We start from the raw sequence: 16358 nt of genomic DNA, 5'->3' as shown, positions 1-16358 counted from the left end.
ATTTTCAATATTCAGTGTACCAAAGGAATTTAACAGAAAAATCTCGCTAGAGATACATATTAATTTTTAAAAAACTAGCTATATATAGTTATTAATAAATTATTAGTATCAAGCAATTTTAAATTTCATTTTTAATTGAGTAAAATTTAAATAATTTTAAGTTAAAATCAATTAAAAATAAATAACTCTTTTTTCTAAAAAAAAATATTTAAAGAATGATTATTAATTAATTAATTATAATAAGTAAATACAATTTTATAAACTAATAAATATAAGTGTTGATTAATAACTTAAAATGTTTAATTTATTATAAATATTAATTAATAAATCAAATTTGGTAAAAATTGACAGAACAGTCATAAGAGCTTGTTAAAAGTAGTGTTTTAGAAGCATGAGGTACAAACTAAATACTTGATACATTCTCATCATGTTCTAATAAAGTACCAATAGCTTTAGGAGAATATTCTTAAGGTCTTCTATAAGATTCCCATATTCTAGCACTTCCATCCTAAATTAAATTTTAAATTTAAAAAATTCCATTTAATTATAATTTATCAAAAAACAAATTCAATCTCTTTCTTAAATCTTAATATTTTGACTAAAAATAAAATATTTAATTTTAAATAAACTCATTAAATTTATTTAGAAATAATAAAATTGAAAAGCAATTAAAAACTATGAAATTAATTTGTATATTTATTAAGTTTTACTCTGCATGAAGTGATTATAAGCTCTTTTTGACCATCTAAGTTAAGACATTTAATAGGGTCCATATGAGCTAAGAATTCATAGTCAAGTTTTAGAGATTTTTCTTATGGAGAGAAAGTTAACACTTAAACTATTCTTGACTTTTAATTAAATTAGGTTTAGAATTTAAACTATTTTTTTGTTTAAAAAAATGTACTTCATATCCCACAAATATTTTATTTTTATGTTTGGAAGTTTCTCTAAAATCTATGTCACAGCACCATGCCTTTTTTAATATTTTTAAAGTTCATTTTAATTTTCAACAAAATATATTTTTCTTTTACTCTTTCATCTTCTGAAAACTTTCCAAATGAGGCAATTTGAGAGAAATTTCTAGTTTCAAAAATTTTACTAACACCTCCATATTCAGATGTCACTAAATAATTACCACATCTAGACCATTTTATATTATAAATAATCTTATTTTCGCCTTTATTTAAAATGAATATTCAACACTTGTCTTTAGATTTATCAAAATTTACTTTAGATGATTTTTAATGGAGTTCCTTTGCGAGTGTCCCAAATGATCAAACGAGAGTCTTCTCCTCCAGAAGCAATAAGTTTATTATCTTCATTGTATTAACAAAAGTAAACCTTGTTGTGGTGCTCTTTTAGCACAGATGCTGGTTTTCCCTTGCTAAGATCCCAAATGATTAGAGATTTATCAGGAGAAGCAGTCAGCAATTATTTCCCATCTAATGAATACTAAGTACTCCAAATTCCTTCTCTTTATTATTATTTTATAAAATTGTATTTTAAGATCTAGCGAATATTTTTAGATATTTTTATATTTGCAAACAATTTGAAATTGATTTACTTGTGACCCTACAATGTTGATGTGTTTTTAAAAGTATTCAAATCCCATAGTTTGACCAGATGATCATGAGATCCTGTAGCAAACTAAGTAGGATTGGCTATATTAACAGATAAAGTTTCAATAGAATTCAAGTGAGCTTTAACTATCTTATTTTAAGGATGAATCTATCTGTTATACCAGTTAGACTATAATTTTTGGTCGTCAACTATCATTTTTAAACTAAAATTTTGAAAATCTAATTTTTTATTATTATTGGAAATAAGTTTTTTTAAATAATTTTTGATATAATTAATGATCTCTGATTAATTTATAAATTCAGAAACTTAGTAAAGATTCTTTCTATTATAAAAATTGTAGAGTCATTTTTGTTTTTAAAATTAAAAAAATATCAATAACAAGCAAGATACACAGGTATAATCTAGAAGTAATTTAATGAATGAATGTGACTAATGATTTTTTACAATACTATTGTACAAGGATTATATTTTAAAATTAAAATACCTTATTTCCAATCAAAATAAGGTAGTCTCTTTTGAAATTAATATGTAGATTTTTGCTGTATTCTAAAGTTCAAGTGAAAAAACAATCTAAATATGGAGAGTCAAAATCTAGAAGAAATGAAATAGAATAACATACTAATAGAGAAAAATAAACATACATATAGATATGTCTTATAGAATTTAATATAGTATATAGTTTAGATAGTTGCAATTTTTAAATCATATTCAAACTATTATTAAAACAACTCTTTTTTCTTATTTTATTTGATTGTTCAAAATATGAATCTTCATTGACGGAAGTTCTTATCAATTCTCTAGCAAGTGTCTTCCAAGAGTTTAATTAAAGACTCAGTTGTGGATTCTCTGTCTCTCTTTTCTTACTGTTAATTATTCAAATAATTCATTTAAAGCTATTCACTTACAAAAATGGAAATTTTATTATTAAAATAGATCTTACGACCAATTCAGTTTGGAGCTTAGAGTGGATATCTTCAATCATTCTATATATTTTAGCTTGGGTTTCTTCACGAACCTTCTTTTCAATAAGAAGGACATCGTGGAATTTATTCAATTCATTTTCGATCTCATCAGTCAAACCATTGGTAGATTCTTCTCTCTTTCTCTTTTCTAAATCGATTTGTTCCTTAATAAATCCAATCTAGGCTTAAACTTCCTTAAGCTTAATTTCAGTGTTTTCTTCATAAGCCTTGTTATTCTTGGAAAGACTTAAGTTCATATTGTAGAACTTTTCATCGATTTGCTTCAAAAGGTTGCTTTCAACCATTCTTTTGCTCTTAAATTAAAAATAATTTTATTTAAATAATCATAAAAAAGTATTCAAAATTAAATCGATTTTAAAAAACTCATTAAACCTCATTTTTAAATTTAGTTTAAAAGCATAAAAGACAACATTTTGTTTAAAAAAATTCATAAAATTAATTATTTTTTGCATAAAGCTAGCAAAAATTAATTTCATTTTTCAAATAATTATTTTTGATAAATTTTTATTTTATTATAAGTCAATGCACTTATTTATTATTATGAGATTTATTAAAAGTTTATTAATGTGTTTCAATATGATTTTCTCTAATTAGGTCATATTAGTATTAATTATTTTTTTTATATTAGTTTAATAATAAAAGCTAGCTATTTTCATTTGCATTTATTTATTTTAAAGATTTCAAAAAATAAATTTTTATTTAATTTAAAATTGGTTCTTGGTATTTATTTATTTATCTATATATAAATCAAGCAATTTGTGATTATCGTGCATATATGTATGCATGTCTGATTTATTTATAATTTAAGCCATATCTACTGCTCAATTTAATTTATTTTAAAATTTCTTATTTTCAAATTTTATATTACGAGCAGTGAATTTTTGTGAGTAATTAAAATAAGAAGGAGAAAAAATTATTAAATATTTATTTATTTATTCGTCCTATTCAAGCTTTATTAAGAAATAAGATTTATTGCTTTTAAATAATGATTAATTATAATATGCTGAACAAAATCAACTAAGTGATTCCATTTATTGTTAAAGTATTCATCAATAAATTAGTTTTGCTATGTTTTTCAAAGATGTTGTTGTTTGTTTGTTTGCTTGCTAATAAATAAATTATTTACCGATTTTTCTTCTTCCAAAAGATTGTGTAAATTTTCATCAAGAATCTTAATTTCTTTACCCTTTCTTTCATCAAAAACCTATAAAATTAGATTAAAATATGTTGAAGCAACATTAAACTCACTTGTCTTTAATAAAATGCTTTACTTCTCTGCCATTCTTTTCTTCTTCAAGAGTATTTTAAAGCTTCAAAACTTGCTCCTTTAATACCTATTTATCAGATAATGATTATTTGTTACTTTTTAAATTTTATCATTTCATTTAGTAGCAAAATAAATACTTTAAATCTTTGTTCGTCATTAGGACGTTCAGAATTAATTTTATCTTCGACATTTCTAAGCTTTTCTTCAAGAATATCTCTACGATCTTGTTTTTCACGGTCGATGTTGTGTTAGATGTTTTACCACTTTTCACCAAGAAGTTTTATTCTAACTCTGTTGGGTGAATCTAAGTAATTTTATCATTGAAAAATAATTAATAATTTGCTAAGGCTACAGATTTTAAAATATGGATAGCTAGCTTCATTTTTATGGTTTCACTTTAGACACCGAATAGGCTTGCTAGTAAATTAAATGAAATACTTTACCTTCTTATTGACCGTGAATAGTAGATTGGAAAGGAGAGCCGAAAGCAGACATTTCTTATTTTAATATTTTTATATTACTTTTAATTATATGAATGAAAGATTTTGTTATTTATGAATTTTTTATTTGATTGCCTTATTAACCGTTTCCTTTTAAATTTTTACTTAAAATCAATTACTAATCTTTAGCTACAAATCATTCTCTTAGTTATTTATCGTAAAATTGAAAGTTGTTAATATCCTTCATTCCTTTTTATAATTTTATTTATATTTTATTTCAAAATATCTTTCATTTATCAATCAATCAATAAATCAAGCATTCAAAATTTTTTTCATATTAAAAGCAAGCAAGCATCTATCTTTATTTCAATATAAAAATTTAAGCCGTTCAGTCTATTAATCATATAAACAAACCACACTGACTTATTACCATATCCTTAAATCTTTTAATAATTCAAATACTCAAATTTATATTTTCATTTAAAAATTAATCAATAAATATTTATTTTGTGAATTATTTTAATATTTAAGAGTAAATTTAGCTTTAACTTTTTTTTATTATAAAATGCATTATTAAATGGTTTTGAAATATTTAAAGAAAGGTTATACAATAACATTCATAGCATTTCTTTAATATGTTTTGTCATACTCAAATCTTAAATTTTAGTTAAATCTTCTTATCATATTTTTTAATTATTTTTGAGCATGCTTAATTTTAAACAGAAACATTTATTTAATATTAATATTTAGAAAATATTTGACTCGTTTTAGTAATAAAAATATTCATAATATTAGAATAAAATAATGTTAATATCGTAATTAAATTATGTAAAGAGTTAAGCTAGATAATTTTTTTTAACTAACTTATATGCATTCTAAAAAATAATTTTTAAAGAAATTGTAATATTACAAACTAAAATTCTGTTGTGATTGAATAAAAAAATAAATCATTATCTATCAATCAAATAAGTTCACCTATTTAATATAATGAATTTTTTAATGATTTTTTTTATATTATGAATATCTTTTTTGATGAAATTAATTACTTGGAAGATTTACTTTTCTTAATTTACAAAATTAATATAAATAGTCTAAAACAAATAATACTGTGACTATTCTTATTGATGTTGATGATGAAATTTATAAAACTAAAATTATACTACTAAATAAATATAAAACATTTAACTACATGAGCATAACTAATTTTATGAATTTTGAAAATCATGGGACAACAGCAATACATTCAATTTCTACTTTAGCTCCAGCGGGTAATTCTCTTACAGCAAAACATGCTCTGGCAGGCTTTACATCAGTATTAAAGAATTTACCATATACCTCATTAACTTGGTTAAAATGAGCCATATCGTTGAGGTAAACAGTGCATTTGACTACATACTGTAAATCACTACCACCTGCTTTTAAAACTTCTTTTAGATTGATTAATGTTTGTTCAGTTTAAAGAGCGACATTATCTGCATGAACAAACTTTCCAGATTTAGGATCACGAGAGAGTTATCCTGAAACAAATAGCAATTTAGAGTTAGCATTAATGGCTACTGCATGGGAAAAAGGTGCAATAGGTTAAGGAAGATTGCTTGAAGTAACAGCTGTTAATAGCTTTTATTTATTGTTAATTTAATTGTTGAGAGATTATATTCTGCTGGCCATTTTAAGTACCTATTTTTTAATAATACGAATTTATTTAATGTGAATCTAAATAATTTATTATAAAATCTTTCGATTAAATAACCAAAATTAATATATTAATATAAAGTATTGGTTTGTTTTTCTTCTTCATCAATCATCAAATAAAAGAATTTATTTTTAGGAACTGCTAATTCCGTTTAAAGATTAAAATTACTAAAATTTAATAGACTTAAAAAAATTAATCCCATCCATTTTAAGAGTTTAAATTAACAATTTTTTTTTACTTTAATTAATTATAAAAAATGTCTTGCATGATATAATTAATCTTCTTCTCTAAGTACTGCAATTTCTCAATTCGTATAAAATGATATAATACAAAGAAGAATTTATTTAAAAGTTAGGTAAATTTTATATTAAAATTTAAATACTAATTAATAAAAATTAAAAATAAATTTAAGTATTACTCAGTATATAATTTTTATTGAATCAAAAATAATTTTAGTAAAATTACTTAAAAAACATTCATTCTTACATAAAAAAGAATACTTACTAAATATTTTTATTTAATTATTTATTTGTTTAATATTCATATTATAAAGCATTAAAAAATAATCTTATTTATGAACAAAGTAATTCTAGGATCAATCTAACTAAATTGATTGATCATTAGAAATTTGAAATAGATACTGATGATAATTTCGAAAGTGTTTCCTTCATATCAAATTCTGCTCTCTCACTAACATTATTATACCTTATAATTTCATTAAAAAAGAATAATAAATACAAAAAAAGATAGTTTAATATATATCAAAAAGATAAAATAGATAAAAGACTCTTAAAAAAATTAACGTATTAATTTAAAAATTTTTTTCTTCTTATTTTATTTAAAAAATAGCGCTCATTAATAATATTATTTTACCAGATACTTGCATATAAACTTTTAAGACTTTAGGATTCACTCAAATTGTTGGCTAAAATTTTAGCACCATACGAACCAATGTCATTTTAACTATGGTCAAATTAAAAATTATTTATTAGTTTAAAAAAGAGATAAATTATTTTTACTTGAGGTTGAGAAACAAATAGTCGAGATTAGGTAGAATCTTCAAAGCAGAAGCTAAACTTTCTACACCAGAGCCAATATCGTTAGAGCTTTTAATATATTTAAATTAAATTTTTGATTTATCCAATATTCATTATCATAAGGAATAGAGTAAAAATAAAATTTTTTATTTTTACCTAATGTTGAGACTAAGCTATGTGAGACTGGTGCTTTTTTATAATCCAGAACATAGAGCTTCTGTGCCTTTTATATGAAGACCATTATTTCTAAAATAATAATTCAATTTTTTAGTTCAATTTATCAAAGAAGCAGAAATAAATACAACAAAAATTAATTTAAATGGTTGAAAAAAAATATAGAAGGGATGGATCTTTTTTTTACTTTTATTGAGATTAATGATAAATGTAGTAAGTTAACATAATTTTTAATTTTTTACGTGATGTTGATAGTTGCTTTTTATATATTAGGACAATTTTCTAAAGTATACCCTATACCTTTTGCACCAGTTACATCAATAAAATTATATCTTTTAATCATTAAAAATTTTTAGTTATAAAATAATTTTTCAAAAGATAGATCAAATTTTTTACGAGATAGAAAATATCCAATTTGTGAGTTTACTACACTTGGCTATTGAAGTACATAAAGCAGCTGTAGCTTTTGGGTAGATCTGATTTTTACTATTAATAATTTAGATTTAAAAATTATTAATTTTAATACAGAGAAAAATTTAAGCAAAAATCTATAAAAATAAAAACTTAGTTTAAAACTAATATAAAGTAAGTAAAATGATTTTTTTTAATAGATTTAATTAATTTTGTAAATATTTATTAGAAATATACTCAAGATTGAGAGTCAAATTTTAAAGATTTTCATAGTTTTCGATAGCTTATCCTAATGCTTCAGCACCTTCACCATAAATATAATTTTCCCTATTAAAATAGCAATTTAAATATAATCATTTCTATTTAAAAAAGAAAATGACTTAAGTCAAAGTATTAAAAATAGAAGATAAATAATTTTTGTCGCAATCAACTCAACATTAAAAATGAGAAAAATATATTTTTTCCATTAATTAGCTCTGAATATTTTCTATTAAAAAATGAAAAAAATGAAATTTTAAATGTTTACTCAAGATTGAGCGAAAAACTTATGATATTAGTTAAGTGTTTTAAAGCTGAACCCAATTATATAGCACCCTCTTATCTTATCTTGTTATTACTTAAGTTAAATAAGAAATTAAATTTTTATCCAAATAATTAATTCAAAGTTAATAATAATCTAAACAAATAAAATAAATAAATAAATAAATAAATAAATAAAGTGGCTTGCTTATTTTTCTTTTTAATTTTATCTGAAATAAATGAAATCATTTTAAGAAAAACAAGTAAATTATTTTTACTAGAAATCAAGTGATAATTCAGTGAGGTTAGTGCATTTTTTTAATGCGGAACTTATTTCAGTAAGACTGCTTGAATCAAATTCATTATTTCTATTTATTAATGAAAGTTTTAATGAAATAACAAAAAAAAAACTAAAATGTTTAAAATGATTTTAACTTCTAAAAAAGCTAATAAAAAATAAATATCTAAATTAATAATTTTACCTTAAATTGAGTATTAAAGTTTAAAGGTTTTTGAGATTTGCTAATTCAGAAATCAATTATGAAGCTCCTTATGGATTTATTTTAGTGCACCTATTTTTAAAAAAGAAGAGAAGTAAGTACATCAAAACTTAAAATTAAATGTTAATTATTTGAAGAAAATAAATAAATAAGAAAAATCTTAATTAAGCTATAAATATATTAATTAACAATTAAAATAATATAACTAAATTTACTCAAGATTTAGATCTAAATATGAAAGTTTTTCGCATTTCGCTAAATTAGATGCTAATGATTCTATTTGTGTAGCATCCATCTTGTTATGTCTTTTTTATATTTTTAAAGATTTTTTAATTTTATGAAAAAAAGAGTAAAAAAAATTATCAAAGAGTTTTTTCTTTCTTATAATAAAATAAGCAAATTAACAAACAGCATACATTCCTAAATAAATGAGAAAAACACTAAATAAAAATTGTGTTTATTTTATAATAGATTAATTTACTCAAGGTTAAGAGTCAAATGTTCGAGATTATGACAATTACCCAAAGCAGTGCCTATGTCACCATTTTCAAGATTGTATAGGTAACTAGTTATTTTAGTAAGCATAAGTTAATATTCAAAAAAAAATAAAAAAGTTTATCAAAATACTCATTAAATAACTTAAAACAGAAGAAAATAAATAATTATCAGTAGAAGTAGTAAAAAAATATAAAAATAAATCTAAACAAGGAAGTTGAAAAAATAATCTCAAATCATTAATATTATTATTCATTTAAATTACCCTATTTGTATGTTAACCTTCTAGTGTGATGATAGATCAGAACTCAAAAACTTATTTTAGTAAAAAATAGACTTATTAATAAATAAAAAGTAGTTATTTATTTACTTCACTTTGATCAAATGTTGTTTCCTATGTTGTCATTTTTTTTGTATTTTAGAGAGATTATTGATTGAATTTATTTTTTATGAAATATAAATTAATTATAAAAGTTGTTCAATTTTTTTACAGTTTTGAACAATCATCTGCTAGAACAAATGTTGAAATTAAAGTAAGCACAGTAAAACTAAGTGAAGTATAAGGTTATCTTTTAATTAAAAATCAAGCAGTTAATTTATGGATGCTATCTAACTTGTAGTACAATATTAAAAATAGTTATTAACTTAATTCAAAACATTAAAAAATGACAAAAATTGTATGGTTAATTTAAAAAAATTAAAATTTAATCAGTTAATTTTAATACATAGATAGATATATTTGCTTTTTTGATTTTTTTCTAACTTAATAATAACAATAAATTGGTCGACTCACATTTTTTGATTAAAAAAACGATGGTAAATATTGAACCCATATAATAAATTAGAATATATCAGATATCACTAATCAAAGCTCTTTCTGTTAAATAAAATAGAACTAATATCATAAAACAAACGATATAATTTATATCCTACCTTAAATTAATATCCTCATATGAATAAAAATTAAAGATAATTAATTTAGTAATATAAATTATCCCCACAAAATAAACTAGAATGCATGAATTTTAATAAATTTATATCCATAATTTAGGTCACTTTAAAATAACAAAAGAAACTTTTGCTTTTTTGCTATTTTTTGCATGGTATACTAATTAAAAGCAGCATAAAGCTTAAATTCTTTAAAATTTATTTTTAAAAATATAATAAATCTATCATATTCTTTACAATTTCAATTTTATTAATACATAGATTAAATTAACAGCTTCATATTGTGGTTAAAATGACATAAAATTTAATTTTGTTTGAGCTTTTTTGAAGTATTTTTTAAAGAAAAATTAAAATAGTTATTGATATATATCTTTATTTATTAATTTTAATAGACATAAAAGAATTAAGTTAACTGCCTTAAAAAGTTAATCTTTGAAAAAAACTAATAGCTAACTTTTGTTTTTTTATTCAACTCAATATTTTTATAAACTAATACTGGAACGCTAAAAATCTACAGAATCTAAAAAAATAACAAAATACCTGAGCAATTAATTACTCTTATTTACCTCAACTAATTTTTCCTCATAGATACAAAAAAAATAAAATTATTCTCACATAAATATAAAATAAATCTTAGAAAAAACATTCTTTTTACTATTAAACATTGAATAGCACTTACATTTTTAGTAAAATTGTTTGATAATAATCTAGAAGAATAAGAAATGATATAATTGGATGTTTTAAATTCATTCATTCTAAATGCTTGTTGCTTTCAGAAAAATTCCAAAATTGAAATAATTAATTTTGAAATATATTTTTCAAGGATTCATTTATTTATAATGAATGAGTGAGTGAGTGAATAATTAAAAATAAAGATTAGTGTCCATAAACTTTAAAATGAATAAAGTTTCCATATAATTAATGAAATATGGTAAAGTGTTTATAAGCTAAAATTTTATATTAGTGTCCAATATATGTATATACTGAAATATTATATTAGTATCAATAAATTAAACAAATTCTAAATAAAAATCAATTTTAAAATATCAAAGTATTTTATACATAAATTCAGTTATATTTTTTAAAGATTATTTTGAGTGGTTAAATATTGCTGTAATTGTAAAAATATTTCTATTAATAAATATGTTTAAAGAGTAAAAAATGATAGTATAAATAACAATTAAATTCATTTTGATTGCTTTGTTTGTATTGTATGTATAGCAAATAAAAACAAACTAAATGGTTTTGTTATTTAATAAAATTTTAATTAATTACAATATCAAATTTTTTATTTTAAATAATAACCAAAAACCTAAGTGTCATTGTAAGTTTCTTTTATTGGTTCCTATTCATTATCATAATTAAAACAAACTAATCTTTTTAATTTTGCAAGCGATTAGACCAAGTCTGTACATATTTCCTAACAAATACTTTTATTTAATAGTTTAAACATTTTAAATAAATCTTTATCAAATTAAAAAGTTTTTAAATGATTTAACTTTTATAAAATAAAATAAAAAAATTACAATAACCTAAAAGTGACTAACTACTGTTATTTTTATAATCCTTTTATCAAATCCTATAAATCAATTTAGCTTATCCTATTTTGTATTTTAATTAAAAGAGTAAATAATAAATTGAATTTAATTGTTAAAAGTTAAATAAAAAGATAAAGTTTTCTTTACGAAAATTCCAAATGCAAATTTTTAAGATTTCTACAATTAGTTAAACTATTAAAGAATTAATCTACCCCACTTATCCTTTTCAATAAAATTTATTTTTTAATTTTAATTTTAATTTATGAAATATTTTATACGGTCTTGGCCAATACTCTAAGCTTGCGAATTAAACTCTCAAAGATATCAGTTACTCGCATTTTTCTAAACCTTAACCTAATATTGATGGGCTTGCTTAATGATCTCTATTTAAAATAATTAACAATATTAATTAAGCTCAAGTTTAAATAAATTTTAATCATAAAATGATTACATCAAATTAAGATGTAATTTCTATAGATTGACACATTTAGATAGCAATTCTTTTAAATCAAAATCAAAAGAATCCTTTTTATTAAATATTTTATCCCTTTTATTCATAATTAGTAATTTTAAAATAGATAAACTAAATTTTTTACTGATGTAAATCTAAAGAAAAGCAAGCTTAAATAGAATTAATTAATAATTTATTTGAAAAATTACATCACATCTATATTTAGTAAATTTAAATTTTGCAAGACTCTTAATTGAGAACACGATTTCATATTAAAATTTGGAAAACACCAAAAGCTAAAAGAAAAATTTATTTATAAAAAATATTTTTTATTGAAATCTTACTTATTTAAATAAAATAAAAATATTTTTGAAATAATTCAAACTAACAAAGTTCTAAAAATTTTCTTTCATTTTTGAAGTAATAAAAATAAAATATAGTTAAATACCTTAAACCTAATCTAAATTTAATATGTTTTTAGCAATAATTTAAGAGTCCTAACAGTTATTAGCATACTTTATCTAAAATATAAACAGTATCTTCTTAATAACTAAAATTAAGAAGAGATAGTTAATTTAATTTTATAAGCACCTTTGCTATTTTATGGAATTCTTTATGATCCAAGATACTTAACATTTTTTAATAATTTTCTTACTAAAATATTAATATGAAAAATTTTACTTAAACGGAAGTGATAGTTCTTCCAAATTTGAGTATTAAGATATCTTTTAGCAAATTAGATAGAAATGATCTCTTTAGTAAAGTTATTAGATATGTTTTTATATTTAAAAGGTTTTAATAGAGTGTTAATTTAATTTCAAAAAATTTCTCAATAAAATACAACTTAATAAAACCTAAAAAAATAAACAATAAAATGTAAATATAAATATAAATATTACCCTCTTTTTAAGTAGCCAATTAAAAAGAAAATTTACCTAAAATAAGGACCTTAGTTAAAACAATTTTAGTTATTGTTTTATTAATTTTTTTGAAATATGAGTTCAGAAATAAATAATACTGGTAGATTGAATTTTATTGATTACCATTAATATTTCAAAAATAAAAATTAAATTAGTTTATACCGATTATTTACTCTTTGTGTGATTGTTATTTTTTAACTTTTACACCCTTTGTTAATACCTAAATCACTATTTTAGCTTTTTATTTCATCACACTTTTCTTCACTTTTAGGATTTTCAATTTCTGATAATCTTATTTCCTCCTCAAATTATAGATATTATGATTCTTCTTCTTTTATTTTAGATCAAGTTTTTTATTTTTTATTTTTTTCTTCAAAATTATCATAATTAATTTTACTATCTGATTCATAGCTTTCAAGGGTAATATCTATTACTTCTTCTTCTTGTTCTTCTTCTTACTCATCTGACTCTTCATAAGATTTTTCAGATGTTGCAGATTTAAAAACGTTTACCCTGCATTTTCTTACATACTGCTGTTATTGATTTACTAATAACTAATTATACTGGTTATTTTTTTCTTATTTTACTTATTCCTCCCATTCTTCCTCTTCTAATTCTTATTCTTATTCTTCATCTACTTCTTATTATTATTCTTCTTCATTTTTTAAATTAGTATAATTACATTTACTATCTGAATTAGAGCTTTCAAGGATATTACCATCTAGTTCTACTTCTCCTTCTTTTTATCTAGCTGACGAGTTATCAGATTTTTTAGATGTAGAATCTTTTTAATTAAGGTATATGTTGAATTTTGTTACTTACTATTGTTGTTGTTGATTAAGTAATTATTGATTAACCTCGCTATCAATTGCTTATTTTAATTCTTATCTTGGTATTTTAAGTATAATTTTATTCATTTTTAATATTTAGTTTATTTTTTGGAAATTTAGTTTTTTATGGTAATACAATTTATTGATTTTGATAATTAATTAAAAACAAACTCTTTTTTTCAATAAATAAATATAAGTAAACAGAAAATTAATTATTTATTCTTTCTTTCTACTCTAAATTCAAAATAATTTAATTTACGCTCTGTTTTATTATAATGAATATCTTAATTAAAAATGAACTTTTAGGAGATAAATTAATTTTTAATGTGATTATTATAAAAATAAAAAAGCTTACTTTTAAGTTTTATAAATTCATTTAAATTTTTTTATAACTCACATTTAACTTCAATATATTTTAAGATACTTTATTTTTAGCTATACTGATGAAAAAAATTTAATTGAATTTACTTTGCATTTTAAATTTATTTAAAATTTTCAAAATATGATTTTAAATAAACAAAGAATCAAAATTGTATTTTGCTTTATTTACTTTTTTGAAATATTTAAAGATCTATCTAACTATCTATCTATCTAAAAAAATAAAAAGTTAAATATTTTTTTCATTTTAAAAATTGGTTAAAATAATGAATAAATACTAAATAAATTGATTGAAACCATATTTAAAACTTAAAATTATCAATAATTTTTATGCTTTGCAATTATGAAATTAGTTAGATACAAACAAACAAATAAATTAGTTTAGTTATGTTGAAATATTTTTTTATAAATTCAATATTAATTTAAAAGATAATTTTGAGTGCTTAAATAATGTTAAAATTAATTAAATCATATTTATTAATTTATTTAAACTGAAAAAACTATTTTTAATCAAAAATTAGTATTGAGATAATTAAACATTAAGTAATACTAATTAAATTTATTTTAAACGTATAACTAAAAACCTAAATAAATATGTAAATACTTCAATAAAATTTGTAGAGGAAAGTAAACAAAATGATTATAATTATGAATAGTAAAAATAGATTGACATAGGTCTATAACTCTCTTTTTCTTCTACATAAAGCAGTTTCTTAGTTAATTTTAGCTATATTGCTTTAAGTTGTTGAGACCTTTTCACGCAATTAATTATATTCTGTAAGCAAGCTTTCATATTCATTTTTAAGTTGTTCTTTTTAGCGCCCTTTGACAAATTTATATGCCACTTCTTATGTAATCCATGCTTGTCTTTTTTGTACTATTTCATCACTTTTTATAAGATTTTAAAATTCTAATCTTTTTCTAGAAAGCTGCTCATCCAATTTTTCACGTTATGCTTGCAGTTATTAATTTTCTCTCTTTTTTTATTCTAATTAGTAGTTTTAAGTTTCTTCAGAAGCCTTAGCAGACATTTATTAACAAATATTATCAAGCATTTTTTCAGTTTTATTCATTTCTTTTTTAATCTCATCTTGCTATCTTTTGTACTCTTATATTTTTTATTTTTTAGCCTCTTATTCATCTTTAATTTACTAAACATAATCCTTATTGGTCTTTAAATAAAGATTTGCACCTTCTATGCTTTTATAAAAATCATCTTTAGTCTTTTCTACAGTTTAGCAAATCTAGCTAACATGTTCATCTAAATCTTCTTTTGTAGTATTAAACTCTTTTTCTAATTAGATGAATTGCTAATCTATCAGCTATAAGTTAGATTTGATTCCATCTAACTTGTAAGAAGTATGTTCATCTAAAATTTTAATTATTTATTGGTCTTTATCTTCAATTTATTTTCTTTAATCTTCAATTTTGGTAGAGAATTCTTTAAACTCCTTCAAATTCTATTATTATCTACTAAATATTTTTTGATAAATATTGTAAAGATGGAAGTAAAAATCTCCATCCAACTTCATATCATCCTTATCTAGTTCTTCAATATCAATTAAAAGCTATTATTTAATCTATTTATCTTCATTTTCTTTGAAAAAAACCTGAGAAATATACTCTTTTATTTGCTTGATTTCCTCGTCTGGCTAAAATTAGTATTTAAAATTAAATATTAATCTAAATGCATAACAAAATGATTTCTTTTGATATTTAAGAAAACTATTTTTAAAAATATACAGTAAGATCTGGAATATCTTTCTTCATTTTATTGTCACTTTTATTATGTTAAAGCATATTTTAAATATGAGTTTGTTCAAATATTTTGGCAGAATTGGTTTGCTTAATAAATTAGTTTGAATTGAATTAATTAAATTTTTGCAATCTAAATTAATTAAAAATTATATTTGTGCATCTATTATTTTTTAGTATCTTACAATAAAATTTATCCTATATCTAAATTCTATTTTACTAGCTAAAGTAAATATCAACTAACTAACTAGCTAATTTGCTAAATTCTTTTAAGAAAACAAAATATTTTTAAGCAATAAAATAAAAGTAATAAAAATAATTTACTAATTTTATTAATTATTTTAATTTTAAAAAAGAAATTATTTGTATAAGTTGCAAAAAAGAAAAATAAATTTTTCATATATTTAACTCTTAATTTTAATAATTATTTTGTTATTT

At 20.7% G+C, this 16358-nt stretch overlaps 6 protein-coding genes across 6 annotated transcripts; all 6 read right to left on the bottom strand. All coding sequences in view use genetic code 6, as the record gives it.

The window, feature by feature from the left end:
* Positions 1 to 328: 328 nt before the first annotated feature.
* TTHERM_00941410 (WD domain, G-beta repeat protein) lies at positions 329 to 1776 on the bottom strand (the record flags this gene model as incomplete). Its single annotated transcript, XM_001026901.3, has 4 exons — positions 329 to 973; positions 1032 to 1177; positions 1230 to 1474; positions 1565 to 1776. The coding sequence occupies 4 exons, from the start codon at positions 1774 to 1776 to the stop codon at positions 329 to 331; spliced, it is 1248 nt and encodes a 415-aa protein (XP_001026901.2).
* A 575-nt stretch (positions 1777 to 2351) lies between these two features.
* Positions 2352 to 4326, bottom strand: TTHERM_00941400 (IQ calmodulin-binding motif protein; the record flags this gene model as incomplete). The annotated part of the gene is made up of 6 exons (XM_001026900.3): positions 2352 to 2444; positions 2522 to 2857; positions 3691 to 3768; positions 3836 to 3898; positions 3969 to 4135; positions 4275 to 4326. 6 exons carry the CDS (start codon positions 4324 to 4326, stop codon positions 2352 to 2354), a joined length of 789 nt encoding a protein of 262 aa, XP_001026900.2.
* Positions 4327 to 5492: 1166 nt separating this feature from the next.
* Positions 5493 to 5939, bottom strand: TTHERM_00941390 (endoribonuclease L-PSP protein; the record flags this gene model as incomplete). Its single annotated transcript, XM_001026899.3, has 1 exon — positions 5493 to 5939. One exon carries the CDS (start codon positions 5937 to 5939, stop codon positions 5493 to 5495), a length of 447 nt encoding a protein of 148 aa, XP_001026899.1.
* A 642-nt stretch (positions 5940 to 6581) lies between these two features.
* Positions 6582 to 9506, bottom strand: TTHERM_00941380 (cyclic nucleotide-binding domain protein; the record flags this gene model as incomplete). The annotated part of the gene is made up of 14 exons (XM_001026898.2): positions 6582 to 6669; positions 6838 to 6927; positions 6984 to 7070; positions 7158 to 7247; positions 7418 to 7507; positions 7572 to 7661; positions 7824 to 7913; positions 8113 to 8202; positions 8384 to 8473; positions 8588 to 8677; positions 8821 to 8910; positions 9087 to 9170; positions 9366 to 9415; positions 9471 to 9506. 14 exons carry the CDS (start codon positions 9504 to 9506, stop codon positions 6582 to 6584), a joined length of 1155 nt encoding a protein of 384 aa, XP_001026898.2.
* A 1821-nt stretch (positions 9507 to 11327) lies between these two features.
* Positions 11328 to 13874, bottom strand: TTHERM_000941379 (hypothetical protein; the record flags this gene model as incomplete). Its single annotated transcript, XM_012800791.1, has 10 exons — positions 11328 to 11478; positions 11575 to 11649; positions 11734 to 11808; positions 11865 to 11969; positions 12038 to 12133; positions 12247 to 12333; positions 12486 to 12665; positions 12719 to 12790; positions 12937 to 13288; positions 13355 to 13874. 10 exons carry the CDS (start codon positions 13872 to 13874, stop codon positions 11328 to 11330), a joined length of 1713 nt encoding a protein of 570 aa, XP_012656245.1.
* Positions 13875 to 14770: 896 nt separating this feature from the next.
* TTHERM_000941378 (cyclic nucleotide-binding domain protein) lies at positions 14771 to 16052 on the bottom strand (the record flags this gene model as incomplete). Its single annotated transcript, XM_012800790.1, has 2 exons — positions 15909 to 16052; positions 14771 to 15817 (listed from the first exon to the last, which is right to left on the bottom strand). The coding sequence occupies exons 1-2, from the start codon at positions 15963 to 15965 to the stop codon at positions 14771 to 14773; spliced, it is 1104 nt and encodes a 367-aa protein (XP_012656244.1). The 5' UTR covers positions 15966 to 16052.
* Positions 16053 to 16358: the final 306 nt, after the last annotated feature.

Source organism: Tetrahymena thermophila (genome assembly GCF_000189635.1).
Source record: "Tetrahymena thermophila SB210 genomic scaffold scf_8253930, whole genome shotgun sequence".
Lineage (NCBI taxonomy): Eukaryota > Ciliophora > Oligohymenophorea > Hymenostomatida > Tetrahymenidae > Tetrahymena > Tetrahymena thermophila.
This window is presented reverse-complemented; position numbering and strand designations above follow the sequence as displayed.